The sequence below is a fragment of the Seriola dumerili genome, unplaced genomic scaffold (assembly GCF_002260705.1).
Source record: "Seriola dumerili isolate Sdu_G_001 unplaced genomic scaffold, Sdu_1.0 BDQW01000147.1, whole genome shotgun sequence".
Lineage (NCBI taxonomy): Eukaryota > Metazoa > Chordata > Actinopteri > Carangiformes > Carangidae > Seriola > Seriola dumerili.
In genome coordinates this window covers 241,896-257,365 of record NW_019174402.1, presented here as the reverse complement: position 1 = coordinate 257,365, position 15,470 = coordinate 241,896, and the positions used below count along the sequence as shown (strand labels likewise).

Below are 15,470 nucleotides of genomic sequence, written 5' to 3'. Positions count from 1 at the left end.
TTGATACCACACACAGTATTAGTTAAAGTTGCTTTTCAGTTGAGCCATGCTCATTGCCAAAGTGGCAGAATGTGGCAGTCATCTTCATTTTCTGTGTCTGAGGGGTCTTTGCCCATTTACTAACAAGTACACAAATCTTAAAGCTGCATTGGATTTTTCAACCACTTGGGGGCAGAACATCTCCACATTAAGTTGACAACTTATAACTTATATATATATATATATATGGCTAAAATGCTACCAAACAGTTGCCTATGTGCTCATCCAACTGACACCTTCTAGTGCTTCAGATTTGTAAGTTACAGTACCACAGTCAGAGCAAATTAGTAATTTATAGTAGTTACAATAACTACTGCCAACCATTTCCAAGTAATGCTACATTTGAAGACCAGCTTTGTACCATTCTAGTGCAAATATGTACCAAAGTGGAAGAAGGAAGAAAGATGGTAAACCAATAAACCATAAAATAAACTAGTTCCACAGTGTGTTGTCTTGCTGACTCATTAACTAACACATAAATTCCTGGATCTGGCTCAATCACAACGATGCCTCCTTATCCCAGAAAACCGTGTAAAACTCTGAACGCATTCTAGCAAGTCAGGTTTGGGTGTTTTATTGGCACATACAACTCACCATTTAAAAAAATAAAAAAGTTAATGGTAGAAGAATCAAAGTGTTATTCATTTTGACACAGTAACAAAACATGAACAATTGGCTACTTCATTTAGGACAGCATTTATATAAAATCACATATATATATAAAAAGATGAAATGAAAATGTGCTGACATTTTGCAAAACTGCTGATACACTGATTTGGTTATTCATTGAACATTGTATACAACAGGCACTCAACATCTCTGCAGACTAATTCAACCACTGCAATTCCTTTGAGTCCAAATGATTACTTTGTGACAGTGATTCTTATATCTGACATTTCAAAACAGGTTAAAAATGTTTATTTCAGAAAGATGCTATGCTCTAGAAGAACTAACGACCAGAATTAAGGCTACCTCATTATACTTTATGTTGTAGAAAATGACATTTTTAAGTTATACTTCACCCAAAATCTGTCTTTAAATGACAACCACAGGTATTTCTCTGTGGAGAAGGAAACAACAGACTTTTTAAATGCAACTTTTCAAGCCTACATTTGCGTTTGATATTAAAAAGACACATTTTGGGTAAAGATATGAAAGTACTGATACCAGGTATAATTTAAGCCTCACTTAAGAGTCTTTAAGATATAAGAAATTTACTCCCACCAAGAGGTGAGATATCAGATCAGATGACAGCAGTGGGACAAAGAAAACACAAGTTCAAAAGGTACACTGACATTAAGGAAAAATGAAAGAGTAGCATCAGAAAGATGACAGAGCATCCTGGAACAAGTGACGGCCAAAAGACAAAAAGAGAGGAAAAACTGAGGTCAGCTGACATGGCTCGGTTAGCTTTCCAGTATGTGTTAAAAAGTTCACAACAGCACACTTTATGACTCTGGGGCAGACCACAGCAAAATAATCATATAAAGAAGAAAAGATGACACTGTACCATCTGATTTACTCTGGGAGTCTTCTGAAGGGACGAATACATAAAAACACAGTGAACAGGTCCAATAAACAAAACTCAATTAAACTTTATACATGAAGTGCTTTGCCAGATAAAAGAAATAAAAGGAAAATGAGACCCAGAAATTATCCTGAATCTTTGGTTTGTGTTATTTCTGGGCACAATAAAAATCTAATATCAAATTTTTTGACCAATTTGGGAATGAAGATCATTAGATGCAAGAAATGTCTGAGAATCATTTGTAATCAGTCGTAAACCCCTAACATCCTCTTGTTCACTTCACGTTTAATCTGTTTAGTAAATTCAGAAAATTCGTTTAACTGTGATGCAGCCTTTTACTCTTTAAACTTTACCTCAATACTACAAAAACTAAAATTCCTAATCTAGCCTCATTTCAGAGTACTGCTATTATGTCAACAGCTATGAGTAGTGCCGTGGTCACAACACCTTATCACGTGAGGATGCCAACTATCCACACGATAGGTGTTGCACATATTATGATTCAGACTCAAATGGACAGAATTGATTGGAATTAATTCTGAATTAAGTGCACTTAAAGAGAAAAAATAATGTCTCCAAACAAAAAAAAAAAAACCTTCTGCATAAGACTGTGTAGTTGCATGTGCTATGTTTTGTAAATCATCTTTTGAAAATATATGTATTCATGGCCATTTGATTCACTGCTACATGCTCCTCATTATCTTCTGTGGTTTCCTTCATTTTGATCTTGAGTCAGGATAGAAGTTTAGGGACACAATCTGCCCAGCCTAAAGTGACTGTACAAACAACCACCGAAAACTGAAGAAAATGAGCTGTGCCTCAGCCGCAGGCTCTGTCAAACTACTGAAAGTCAAAGTCCCCTCTGCTCCTTGGTAGCCTGTGACTATGACTATGTCCAAACGGGTTCACCATTCTGAAAGTCTTTATGTCTCTGGGATATTGTGTGCTATGTAAATATCTACTACCTCTTAAACTGTCTAGTAAAATCTAATTTTCTCTTGTCATTTTAAGAGAAAAAAAAAATCCAATTTAACAATTACTTTGACAGCGTGCCAGTGGCTGAGTCAGGTGGGAACAGAGGCTAGCTAGAAAAGATGGCAGGTCTTTAGGATTGGGTTGCACCAGCTATTCATAAATCCATGAATACATTTGTGAGTAAAGTCCTTCTTAAGTGTTTAGCAACTACTTGCTAGTGTCAAGCTAATTGGGTTGTACCATTTAAACTAAGACGGTAAAATTACGTCAACTGCTAGCAAAGTCACTAGCATCATAAGTGCTAATGTAACTAACAAAAATTAACTAACAGTTAACAGTAAAAACAGCATTATGATGAAGTGTTCAGCCACATTCAATTTTACCTCTTTTAATCATCAATCTAAACATGTTAGCAAGCTAACATTATGTATATGTACATTATGTACACATGCTAACTGCATAACAGTTATACCTGACAGTTACTGTGTGTAAATATTTAGTCACAATAAATCTCTACATAAGAATTAGTTTCTGTGGCACAACCCATTTTAATTTAGTCCTGCGTAAATCTCACTCAGAATACGCCAATTAGGCGAAGACTGAACTCACAAAGAGCTGGTACAACTGACATCAGTAGCTCTCTATAACTAAGCTTTTTGCCTTTATTGCTGCTCTAAGAACATGTGTCATTCTCACTGTTACCAATAAGTAAACTGTAAGACTACTGAACACTATCAAGTCTAATGAAATGTTTGAATACTGTAATACAAGCACAGGCTCATAGCTGATACTTCACGAGTGAAGTCAAATAATTCGGAGTGGGGCTCTGTGGCCTATTATCTAATACAATACATTTAAGATTAAACACGGATAGAAGACAGCTTCACAATCTTTTGACAGCTTTAGAACAATGATATTAACAGAGCAATAATTGCAAGATTAGATATGCTTACAGTTGACTAATAAAAAATATACCTTCATTTTGGCCTTTAAGGGTGTGGTTATGTTGCAGTGTGTTTCCATCACCCATATCTTTAAAAAAAGGTCTGTACAATTAGTACAATAATAAATTCACAGCAATTTTCAAATCAGGAATGAGTGACGGGGATTTGGTTTCCCCACTTCTCAAAGTATCCCATTCTTCTTAGAAACTTCAGTACCCAGAACTCTGTTCAACAGATCCTCGTGGAAGGTCATTATCCAGTGACCATTTGAATGGAGACTAATAATCATGTCAACAATAATAAATAAATATGTAGAGACACAGGAATTGAAAGACAAAATGAAAGTAGTGGAAGGCACCATCCTGCCAAAGGAAAGGTGAAGGAATGGATGGAGAGATGATGTAACCGTTGCAGTACAATACTTTACTGGTGTGTTCTTCTGTGCTCTCATCAGGAGACACAGTGCCATAGGAATTCATTGATTTCACTGTCTTTATGGATCAGGAATCTTTTTCGACTTGTTCTATAGTCTCAACAGGCAGCAGTTAATTTTCATCCTTAATTTTTCTTTTGCTTGTAGCCACTGATTTAGTCAAGTTGTTTCCCTGTTTTTTGTTTGTTTTTTTGATGATTTGGGACTTTAAGCCATTTTGGCCTTTAACACTGGCAGCAACTTAGAATGGTGGTAGTCATTGTAAAAGGTTCAGTCATTGCAGTGCTGTTTCCCTTAAAGTATAAGGGCCGCTACAGTCATTGGCCTCACGGTCCCCATTTCAGCCATTGTACTGCTGCTGATAGCGACGGTTCAACTCGCGCAGCTCCTTCTCTCGCACCCGCCGAGCTTTGTTGGACTTGGTGGAGCGGCTGGAGCGCGTGGACTGGGCTGACTTGGTGCTGTGGCAGCGTGAAGACGCCCGCTTCAGGAGGTTCTGAGATATACAGCGCTGTAGGTTCTTCATGGAGGAAGATGCGGCCATGCTGACGATCCAGGGGTGCTTGAGGGCCTGGCCAGCTGTGAGCCGCTCGCTGGGGTCCACTGTTAGAATTCGTTCCACAAAGTCTTTGGCCAGGTTGGAGACGCTGGGCCATGGCTAGAAGACAGACATGAGACAAGACTGTAGTTAACAAAGTGAGTAAAATGAGATTTCAGTGCCAGTAATATATATAGGTGTGGGCACAGAGCCATGTTGCACAGGTGTAACTAATATCGTGCCTAATTGCTGCATCGCATTGCAACAATTATTGGAGAGGAGACATCGTTAATGTTATAAATTCCACCTGTGTCTCTTCTTCTATTAAAAAGTCAAACTGTCTAAAGTGACAATACATGAAGAATGTAAAGGAGATAACACAAGAATAAAGGTGAAGGAAACAATAAAAGGCAAATGAAAATAACAGGTAATTAAATGGAAATAAGAGAAACTTTCTATGTTTGACAGAGTGAAGAAAATAGAGCAAAATAGCAGAAAATATGAGAACAACAATTTTTATAGTGCAGGAAGTTTTGTGGATATTTTCTGAAGATACCCTCAAGGCATACTATATATTTAGACATAAAAAATACTCTGCTTTGAATAATAATTTGTGTCTGACATGTTTTTTCCCACAGAAAATGTGCCGGAAACTAGTTAAAAATTCCACACATCTACTCCTTTCTCCCTCTTTGAAAAAAATCTATGAATATGCAAATATTGTTCATTCCAAAAGTTAAACTGCTGAGCATATGCACGTCTCCTACTTGAATAAAAAGTCAATTCTCAATGTATGTGACCTGCAGGTGTAAGTTACATATTGGCCCAAGATTGTCTTCCAGTTGGGATGACACAAAATTATTCCTGTACGTACACGTGTTAAACTGAGACTGAAGGTGAGCACAGAGAAACTTTCACTCTTCAGCAGACGAATGTCGAACAGGCTTCTCGTGTCAAACACATACATTCTGCACAAGGTCAAACATCAAAATGAAGCAATACATTTTTGAGTCGAGGGGGACTTCAAACAATAGTTGAAAATCTATAGTGAGCTCTGTCCACTGAACACAAGAGGGCAGCAGAACAAAGTAAAGCTGATAGTATGTTGAGCCTGCAACTGATACAAAGTTTTACACCATGTTAGTTATTTTGGCTTATTATACATGCAGTGCCTTCTTTAATATTGTCAGACTCAGTAATGAGTCTGAATTTGACGTGCCTCTGCTTGATTCTTTGCATACATTCTGCTTGAACAGAATGACATGTTCCTAAAAGATCTAATGTAAAATAAAATGTCCTTTAAAGCAAATGTTTCTGACAGCTGCTGCTGCCTCTGTCCGAGACTTGGACTCTATTCAGTATGAGTGACGGGTAGTGGGTCGAACTCTACCCCCTACTTAGATAGGAATTGGGAATATCAACGCTGCATGACTTAACACACAAACACACAACACACACACACACAGTGTGTGTCCTACATGATGTCCTGCTTGGCAACCAGCTGTGTTTTCAGTCTCCCAGTAGACAACTAACCCCCTTCCCCTCCTTCACACAGAAGGTAAATCACCAGTGTTGGCTAAAGATACATGACACATATATGACCCTCAGACATACATTTCTCCCCCACTTACAACAATGTCCAGGCTGTGATTCATTCTTGGGCTGCAGCTGTAAATGTGAACGTTATTTATCACAGCTGTAAAGACATATGTCCCCAAGGGAAATGCAGTCAGGTCTACTCCACCTCAGCTTCAACTCTCATACACCCTCAGGACAGGGTTTTCTTAAACTAGACTAAAACATCACAGGACTCCCCGCCATCCATTGTGATGTAATAATAATTGTGAGTTCTTGTATTGCATGTGACGCAGGGAGATAAAATTACCCCTTTATGAAATGAATAGTTCTAGTCCTCAGTTATGACTGCACAACCATCATAAGAACATAGCACACATTTTTTAAATATTATGTTTATGGTATTATTTGCAACATTAGAATTAAAGAGAGGAAACACATGGATGAGAGGAAGGGATGTGACATGCAACGAAGCTCCCCTGCCAGAACTGAACTAGACATGTTGCCTTTATATGGTGCATTTTAACCACTAGGCTACTGAATGCCCCAAACAAAGCATATTATCCAAAAAGTATTCATCCCAATTTCTCAGAGCTATAGATGATACCTTCAATATGATTGTTTTAACCACTCCACAGTTTAAAGTCCAAAGATATACAATTAACAATGATCTAAAACAGGGAAAAGCAGCAAATCCTCACAGTTAAGAAGCTGGAGCTTACAGATGTTCATGCAGATGTGTCATGCACACAAGAAGAGACATGCGCATGCACAAGCATGAAGTGCCAAAATACACATATCTGTGATTTTACCCTAGTCCAGTGATTGGCAGTTGGTGATAATAATGTGCCAAAAAATCGCAATGCACCACAAAGGTAAGGAAGAAGAAGCCTGCCAGCTAGCAAACATGCATGTAAACAATGGTACTGTTTGTTGACAAGAAACTCTACAGGGCAGGGCTTTCTCTACCAAAGCCTCAACAAAGAATAAATTAAGTGAGTAAAGGGAGTAATTCTTTCGGATCTTAACAATAGCAATAGCAGAAAGAGAAAAGATAAAACCAGGGGTTATAGTGGGATTTGGCAGGTGGGGAAACCTGACTTGTTGCTTGAACTTGGATTTTAGGCATACTCGTCCTTGTGAGCTGCTTACAACCTTGTTAAGTCAAGCCATCATCTTGCCTTCCCTCCCCTGCATTTCAGACAAGAATATGATGGATGATCTTTACAGGAATAATGAACCTGTATTGACAGAGAACAGGGACTTCTCTGTTTTAACTCTCATGTGAAAAACTGTCTTTTATGTGACAACCAGATCTAGTCAATACCCACTGAATCATCCTAAAAATGCATGATAGTAAGTTTCAATGAACTCTGAACAATCTCAAAGACAACTCCCTGGACGTATCTCGTTTTCATCCAGCAGCTCCGCTTTACTATTTGCAAACCTCAGCTAAAATACAGGTTCTGTGGTAGAGATTTACCTTATTAAATGTGTCAGATTTGACCTTATCTTACCTGCCAGACAGTTGAGAAGTTCAAATCTGAACTCATCCACAAACTACAATTAACACCTTGCAGTTTTATGCCTCTGCCAACCAGTCCAGTTGCAGTTTACATCAGTGTCTGTCCAGACTCATGTAATACATGGAGTGAAGAACTTTGAAGGAACTGAATATGAACTCGAGTTCACGTGTTTTGTGAGGTCACAGTGACCTTGACCTTTGACTAACCAAAATCGAATTAGTTCATTCTTGAGTCCAAGTGGACGTTCATGCCAAATTTGAAGAAATGGCGTTCCTCAGATATCACGTTCACGAGAATTGAACAGACGAAGAGACAACCCAAAAAATATAATGCCTCCGGCTGTCGCTTGCGTGGAGGAATAAAAACTGAGATGATTCAACTGCTCCTTAGTACAAAACCACTCAGCTATTATTTGTGCTGGAGTAGCTGTATGTGGGGCAAACATTAACCAAGGGCCTCTTTTGTAAAGCTCACTGGCAACATAAACATCCCACGCTATGAAACAAAGGAAAGGACAACTCAGCATTCTTCCAACTACATACACAGATAGAGAATAAATTATTGGGCGCACACTGAGGGAGGGCTTATTGACATAGAGAGAACAAATAAATGAAAGTGAGTATGGTGAGGGAGAAGGTACATAAGATAGAAATGGACATGCACTGAGAGATGAGGAGTTAAGTGCAAAAGGTTGGTTGTGTGAAAAAGTGTGTCTCTCGGTTAAAACCATGTCACCACACAAGAAAAGCTGAACTTCTTGGAAATCTGTTGACAAAGCCTCATGCGGTGTGAGGAATGTAGTCCAAATATGGGTGAAGTCTGCTGGAGTGGGTATGTGTACGTGTTTGAGAGAGAGACAGAGAGAGGGAGAGGGAGAGAGAAAAGTGTGACACAGATCTAATTCCTCACCTCTCCAGAGAAGCTGTACTTCCCCTTGAGGATCTGTCGGTAGAGCCTCATGCGGTTGTCGTCCTCGAAGGGCATTGTTCCACTCAGCAGGATATATGATATCACCCCCAGCGCCCACATGTCCACTGCGTTTGTATAGGGCTTCCTCACCAGGATCTCGGGCGCGATGTACTCTGGTGTGCCGCAGGTGGTCTTCATCAGACACTCGTCTCCCTTCTTCCTGCTGCTGGCCAAACCAAAGTCGGTGATGATGATCTTGGAATCGGCCCCAGGGTGATAGTAGAGCAGGTTCTCCGGCTTCAGATCGCGGTGAGTGATCCCTAAAGTGTGGAGATACTTGACGCCATCCAGCACCATCTGCAGCACTCGCGTGGCATCCCGCTCTGTGAAGGAGCCACGAGCGATGATCCGGTCAAAGAGCTCTCCTCCAGTGGCAAGCTCCATCACCATATAGACGCGTTCCGCCGTCTCAAACACCTCCATCAGCTGGATTATGTTGGTATGACGAACGCGTCGGAGAACACACAGCTCTGACTCGCACACCTCCCTCCCCTCCCGGTAACGGGTCTCAATCATCTTGATAGCGTACGGCTGCCGTGTGCTCTTGTGTTCCACACGAACGACCCGGCTGAAACTCCCTCGCCCTATCAGAGCTTTGATGTCGTATTTGGCTGTGACCCGGGGATCAAACTTGGCTCGATATTTTGCCACCTTCTTCCGCTGAGGGTCCGACAGTTCACATGGGTCCTTGGGTGGCTGGGCGGAAGCGGTGGGAGTGGCAGCTTGTGCCTGGGCCTGATATGGGGAAGTGGAGTCAGCCTTGTCAATGCCCCCTCCACCAGCCCCGCCCATCTTGCTTGCAGTGCCATCCCCTCGTATGAAGTGCTTAAAGATATCTGTCTGTGGGGGTTGGAGAGGATCAACCTGAAAAATACATGAAAACAGTTCATCACAGGAGGAAATTACAAATCAGAGCATAAATATAACAATGGATCAATTTTCTGTGGAGAAAAGATTAAATAAATTGACAGATGTATAAATACTGATGTATAGACGCTAACACTGTGTACGCAGGAGGTGCAGAGTGTGATGGCGCAGGTGCTGTGTGTGTCTACACAGGAGGTGTTCAGCAGCTCATCACACACATCACTGTAGTAGACTTATAATAGATTTGAAGCATGAAAATATGCTGTGGGTCACATTCACTCCGGCCTTCTGTGTAGACACTAGTCTAGTTTGTACAGCCCCATACTGGAGTTTTGAAGCTGTATTGCGGTGTCTGTGTGTAGTACGGCTGAATTTGATCATCTTTTTTTTGTAAACTTATGCGCATTGTCTTTATTCATTGAGTAAATAGTAAAATATGGCTGTGATGATTTCCCAGATCCCAGATGACATATTCAAATGTCTTATTTTGTCTGACGAACAGTCCAGGACTCAGCTGGGGAGCGAACATGCTTGAGGTTTGTTCAAGCAACCACAAAACTATCAACTTTCTATAAAAACAATTTTCTTATTGCTATTGATGAAGTCAGTCAATATCATTTACCGCCCAGGCCTAGTTAATATCTCAGACTCAGAAAACCAGCAAACATCCATATTAAAGAAGCAGGAACTTAAAATTATTGTTAATTGTTTTGAAAATCGATGAATGATTTAAGTTGTTCTTCCAGCAAAAACACTGAACATTTTTTGGCTCCAGCTCCTCCAAAGTGAGAACTGCTACTCTTCTTTGTTTTATGTCACTGTAAATTCAATATCTTTGGGTTTTGAACCACTGGCCTGACAAAACAAACATTTGAGGATGTCACTTTGGACCTTCGGAATATGTGACAGGCCTTTTTCACTGTTTTATGATATTTCAGAGACTAGGCAATTAACTGATAAACACAAAAAACAATTACAATATTGTGTTTTACTGACCTTTTTGACCAGGTCCAACTGAACATCCCCTGGAGGCTCAGGGAGGACCTTACTGTTCCTGCACCCCATCACATCACCTTGGGCCACTGCCCAGCCAGCCACACAGGCCACCAGGAGCCCTGCCTCATCACAGCAACAGCTGATTCAACACACTCAGGGCATCCAACATCCAGGCTATACCCAGACTGAGACAGAGGGTTCATGAATAAAGCTGATTACACCCACTCAAGTCCCAATGAGCTGGCATCAGCAGTCAAGGTTCATGAATACAACCAATACATCCACTTAAGTCCAGTTTAAAGTTCATGAATGCATTTTGGCAAGCACGTTGTGTGTCCTGGCTGCACCCGCAAGCACTTTATCATTGGCTGTATTTTTGTTACAGTATTCTTTTATAAACCTGTGCTGATGACTCTTGTACACACACACACAGCCAGGCTGCACTGTCAGCAGCCAGGGGGTGCCTCAAGCCCCTTGAAGAAGCTAGCAGGGCCCCATCTCAGATGCTGTAAAATGTTGAAACTTGTGGAGAAAATTGCATGAGCTGAATTAGAATGGATGCTCACTGCACAAAAAATGATTGATCAAGGGAGGGGGAAGGAGTGTTGCACCCGGGATATCGAGCCTCTCTGAAACCGGGTTTAAGTGGGGTTGCCTTTAGGAGAAATGCAACGTCATCTTCAGGATTCATGCAGAGCTTCCACAGAAAATAAGATCATCAACTATGCTTGAATCCATCGGCAGAAGCTGTAGTGTCAGCAGCGGTCTTGCCACAGATAAAGCAGCTCCCCAGGAGAATCACGGGCTGGATAACAGCAGAGGGAAGGCTGAAATGCAGAACACAGAATGAAATATGAAACTTAAGTGTTCATGGTTAGGCTCAACAAATACATGGACACTATGTCTGCGTATATGCTGAATGCTGACATGACATGAACAGCCTTCTAAGATTTAAGTTAAATACACATTACCCATAACCAGCAACTGACCTAAACAGATTTTGCATAAAGGTTGTGTGATGAAGAACATATTATGAAACTATGAGCTAAAATATGATCACAGCTATCAGGACATGTTTTGAAATGGCCAAAAAAACAAGGGAATGCTTTGGCATTGTGAGAAATGACAGCACTGTCACAGATGGCCACATATATCCGAGTATCCAAGTTGTAAGTCTGCTTGATATATTTTTAGAAGTATTCAGTACAAAATATTTATCTACTGACTTTACATTGTCAGACATAATAACAGCAAATCAACTCTAAACATCCCTCAAAATACAGTGGAAAGTATTATAAATGACAAGAAACCATGACAAAGTAAATGTATATAAGAAACTTTATCCACAACTGAATTAAGACTTTGTTAAGTTAAAAAATGACCAGGCCCTACTCATGTCAATGTTTTTTTCTATAGCCAAAAACACATTTGACGGTTTTATTCGACAACACAAGCTAACATTAGTTCAGTCTATGAAAAACTTTCACAACTAACCCCGACATTATAAGTGTAAAAGTGACTTTCAGTCTCACCTCATAACTTATCCGAGATAGCGAAGTGTCTAAGCATGCTAACTAGCTTGCTAGCAGCAGGGCAGGACTCCCAACTTTGCCAAATCCAGCCTCCTCACCCCACTCTCACTCAGCTGAGCTCTCCATTTTCACCTCGTAGTTTCCAAACTTTATTCCCGAGGACAAACACGTAAAATCCACCACTTCCTCTGTTGGCATCATTTTGTGTCAGTTTTACGAAGTTTCGTGGTTTTGTTTTTGGGAGATGTTTGAAAGTCTGAAGGGACTATACAAAAACATGCAAAGTAGCCCCGTCGGTTGCTTTTCTGGACGGTGTTTTTCGACCGGGACCACCTTCCCATAGCCAGAGAGAAGTGAAGAGACATAATGCGACACAGGTTTTCCGGTTTACATTTTCAAAATAAAACGCGGGTTTAAAAATCTTTGCTGCTTTTTCTAGGAGGTACAAGCAACGTAGAACTAGAATTACACACCTGAGGTCGTAAGACTCCATCAACCACTCAAGTTACAGGAAATACGGTCACAATCCCTCACAATCTCCGTTACTGAGTTACACCAGTGAATAACTGACCTTTCACCATTTGGATATAAAATGTCATCATTTATCCAGTTAGACATTTGTATTAAACTGTCATAATTAGCATATTAATTCTTGAGTTATGGCCAAAAACGTGTTTTGTGAGGTCGAAGTGACCTTAACCTTAACCATCCTCGAGTCCAAGTGAACATTTGTACATTTGTAGAAATTCATGTCGCCAGTGCAAAGGCAGAACAAAATGCATTTTACAATTCCTTATCAGGTTATTTGAATTAGCTTCTCTATCTTGTTTTATGTGATTCTTAAAAAATGTTAATGTTGTTAGGGCCTTACTAAAACCAATGACAACCATGAAGTCATGTCATAGAGGCTAGTGTTCCCTGTATTGGCTCAATATCTGTTAAAGTTAAAGGGCAATGATTTTACATATGAAGTCCAGTTTATTCATCATAAGGAGTACTACTCAGTCTGTGAAAACCGCTGTACCTCTTCTGCGAATGCAGGGCCCAGAGGGCTCCTGTCCCATTGTGAAGTGGTTTGTGTTACTGAAAATATTTTAGGAATATGCAGCACTGAAGCACAGTAAATGACATGATTCCTAGTAATGGGTCCTCCTTGTGGACAGGGTGTAACTGTATCTGCTCATTGTCAGATACAGATTTGTGCTTGTAGGCTATTTCACAGAAAGTGGGAGGGAAGACTGGTCCAGCAGCTCATTTTTGCTTTTTGTTCATGGGCACCCACTTTAGCTATCAGCAGAAATTTTTGCCTATATGCATTTTTCTAGATGCTGCATGCCAAAGGTTATTGTTGAGTACATATAATAAATGTATATTTTTCCACTACCCAGGTTGTGCGCTCTTATTTTGAAGGTTTAACATTAAAACTTCCCGTATACGTCTGTCTGTCTCTGGCTAGCCTGACGGAGCTTCTCTTCCACCCAACTTCTTTTGTAGGGACTGGACGACCTCCCTCGGCTTGTTTCGACCCCATTAAGTCCTCGCCGTCACTTCCTGGATACAGAGAGAAGTCCCTCTGACAAAGTGCTGACTTTTCTCTTGGAAAAGTACTAGAGGCGCGTTTCCAGCTCCCTCACAAGTCCAGGTTAGAGTAGTTACACATGGGATGACTCTTATCTGACCCTTATTTGATATGATCATGCCTCAAGTAACAACATCTGAGGGAATGTGTAATGTTACAGCTTAGTTCTACACTAGCTACAGACATCTGAGCAAAATAATCTGATATGGAAATAACAACATGAAAATTATAGAGTGCAGTTAATATTTTTATTCCTTTGTTATTCTTTTATGTGGTGGGGTCCCGCTGGGACACTCTCTGGGACCCTGGGGCATTTAGGAATCAACTAAGCCACTTAATTCAGTGCAGACATGCAGATGGATCACTTTTTTTTTATCGTAATACAGTAAAAACCAACTTAAATTAAACACCAAGCCACTTCACTATGCCTCTGGTGTAAAAAAAAAAAAAATATATATATATATATATAGGACTCAACCATATGATTAGACACATGTTTCATAATGTATGAAATAGCTTATGCTTATACACATGTTTTTATTTCGAATATATTACAATCGGTCAAAATCTATATTATTTAAAGGTATATATTTACAGAAGAAGATAGAGAGATAGAGCAAAAAAAAAAAGAAATGCTTTTCAGATGTTCCTGCAGCATGAACAGCACATTGTGGCATAATGGTGTTTAAATCTGTTACAGGGCATATCCACATGGTGTCACTATACACATAAAAGTCACTTTCAAGGCCATCTCAGGCTGTAAGGTTACTTTTTAGACATTTTATTAAGCTGGCTGTTTCTTTACATCCCAACACCCATACCTCTCGTATACTTGTAAAACAACCTGGGATGAGTAGCATTTAGTTTCATCCCGCTTGTTCATGAGCAAGGTAATAAAGAATACATGGCCTTGGCTTCAGTATTGATGTGATAGAGTGTATTGGACTCACTGTTGACTGGCCATGACTTGTGCGGCCCTGTACAGGACACAGCAGAGTTTTGTGGAGTAGCATCAAAAGTGGAGAATTAGTAAGAGGAAGACAAATGTTCCAGAAAGAGAGACAGAGAGACAGTAAAATTCATCTTATGATGCCAATAAAGCTCCTTGAATTGGATTGAGGGAGTGAAAATGAGTGGGAGAGGGGGGTTGGGGTGACAGAGGAAGACAACGGATGACAGATGGTGGGTACCAGACAGAAATATAGGGAGAAAGAAAGGGAGGGAGGCGGAGGGGGCAGAGAGATGAAACAGCAGAGAGTAATCAAAATGGAAAGAGGGGGATACAAAAAGACAGAAGAGGCACGGAAGACACAATGCAGCCAGGAAGGAGGGACACAGAATGAAAGCAAAGAAGGAGAGTCTCTTAGGTCCAGTGCTGCCCAACCAGCCTCTCTGCTCTATCTGCAGTGCAGCTGAGGTCAGGGCCTCTCCAGGCTCTGCAACTGGCTGCTTCATCGTCATCCTCGTGATTGATCACCACTTCGTCGCATTCTGATTAAGATGCTTTGTCTGAGCGCTTCGCTTCTATTGACACTTGTGTGTATCCCCCTGCATCGCTGCTCTCTCGGCTCCGTTTCTTTCCTCTCTGTCTCACTCTCTCTCCATTTCTGCTTGTGCTGTCCCGGCGCTCACTCTTTCTTCCCTTTTCCTCCCCCAAAGGTCAATATCATCTATTAGATCTAGATTTGCTGACTGCTGTATTATTTATCCATAGAGAGGAAGAGGAGATGCTCTATTAAAAGCTCAATTGACTCCGTCTGTGTCTCTGGCTCCATTAATATCCCCATGATGGTTCTCTCTCATTTTGTGTGTGTGCGAGGAGGAAGAGTTTTAAAGTGTGTGTGCCAGCGGGTGCCATGTGTCTCAGTGTATTTGTGTAAAGGCTGCAGAGGATGCATAAGCTAGTGAGATTACAGTGAGTGGACAACTTGATGCGTGTGTGTTTACACGCAATTGGGTGCACTGGGGA

At 40.6% G+C, this 15,470-nt stretch overlaps 1 protein-coding gene across 1 annotated transcript; it reads right to left on the bottom strand.

Annotated features, from left to right (window-relative positions):
- Window positions 1-597: 597 nt before the first annotated feature.
- Window positions 598-12,256, bottom strand: pskh1 (protein serine kinase H1). Its single transcript, XM_022749893.1, has 4 exons — window positions 11,923-12,256; window positions 10,391-11,217; window positions 8,468-9,391; window positions 598-4,577 (listed from the first exon to the last, which is right to left on the bottom strand). The coding sequence occupies exons 2-4, from the start codon at window positions 10,457-10,459 to the stop codon at window positions 4,260-4,262; spliced, it is 1,311 nt and encodes a 436-aa protein (XP_022605614.1). The 5' UTR covers window positions 10,460-11,217; window positions 11,923-12,256; the 3' UTR covers window positions 598-4,259.
- Window positions 12,257-15,470: the final 3,214 nt, after the last annotated feature.

Excerpts from the sequence above, each read along its gene's own strand:
- pskh1 (XM_022749893.1), bottom strand. The coding sequence starts at position 10,459 with ATGGGGTGCAGGAACAGTAAGGTCCTCCCTGAGCCTCCAGGGGATGTT. Across the intron at positions 9,392-10,390 it reads AGTTGGACCTGGTCAAAAAG|GTTGATCCTCTCCAACCCCC; the intron begins GTCAGTAAAACA and ends TGTATTTTTCAG. Across the intron at positions 4,578-8,467 it reads AGTACAGCTTCTCTGGAGAG|CCATGGCCCAGCGTCTCCAA; the intron begins GTGAGGAATTAG and ends TCTGTCTTCTAG.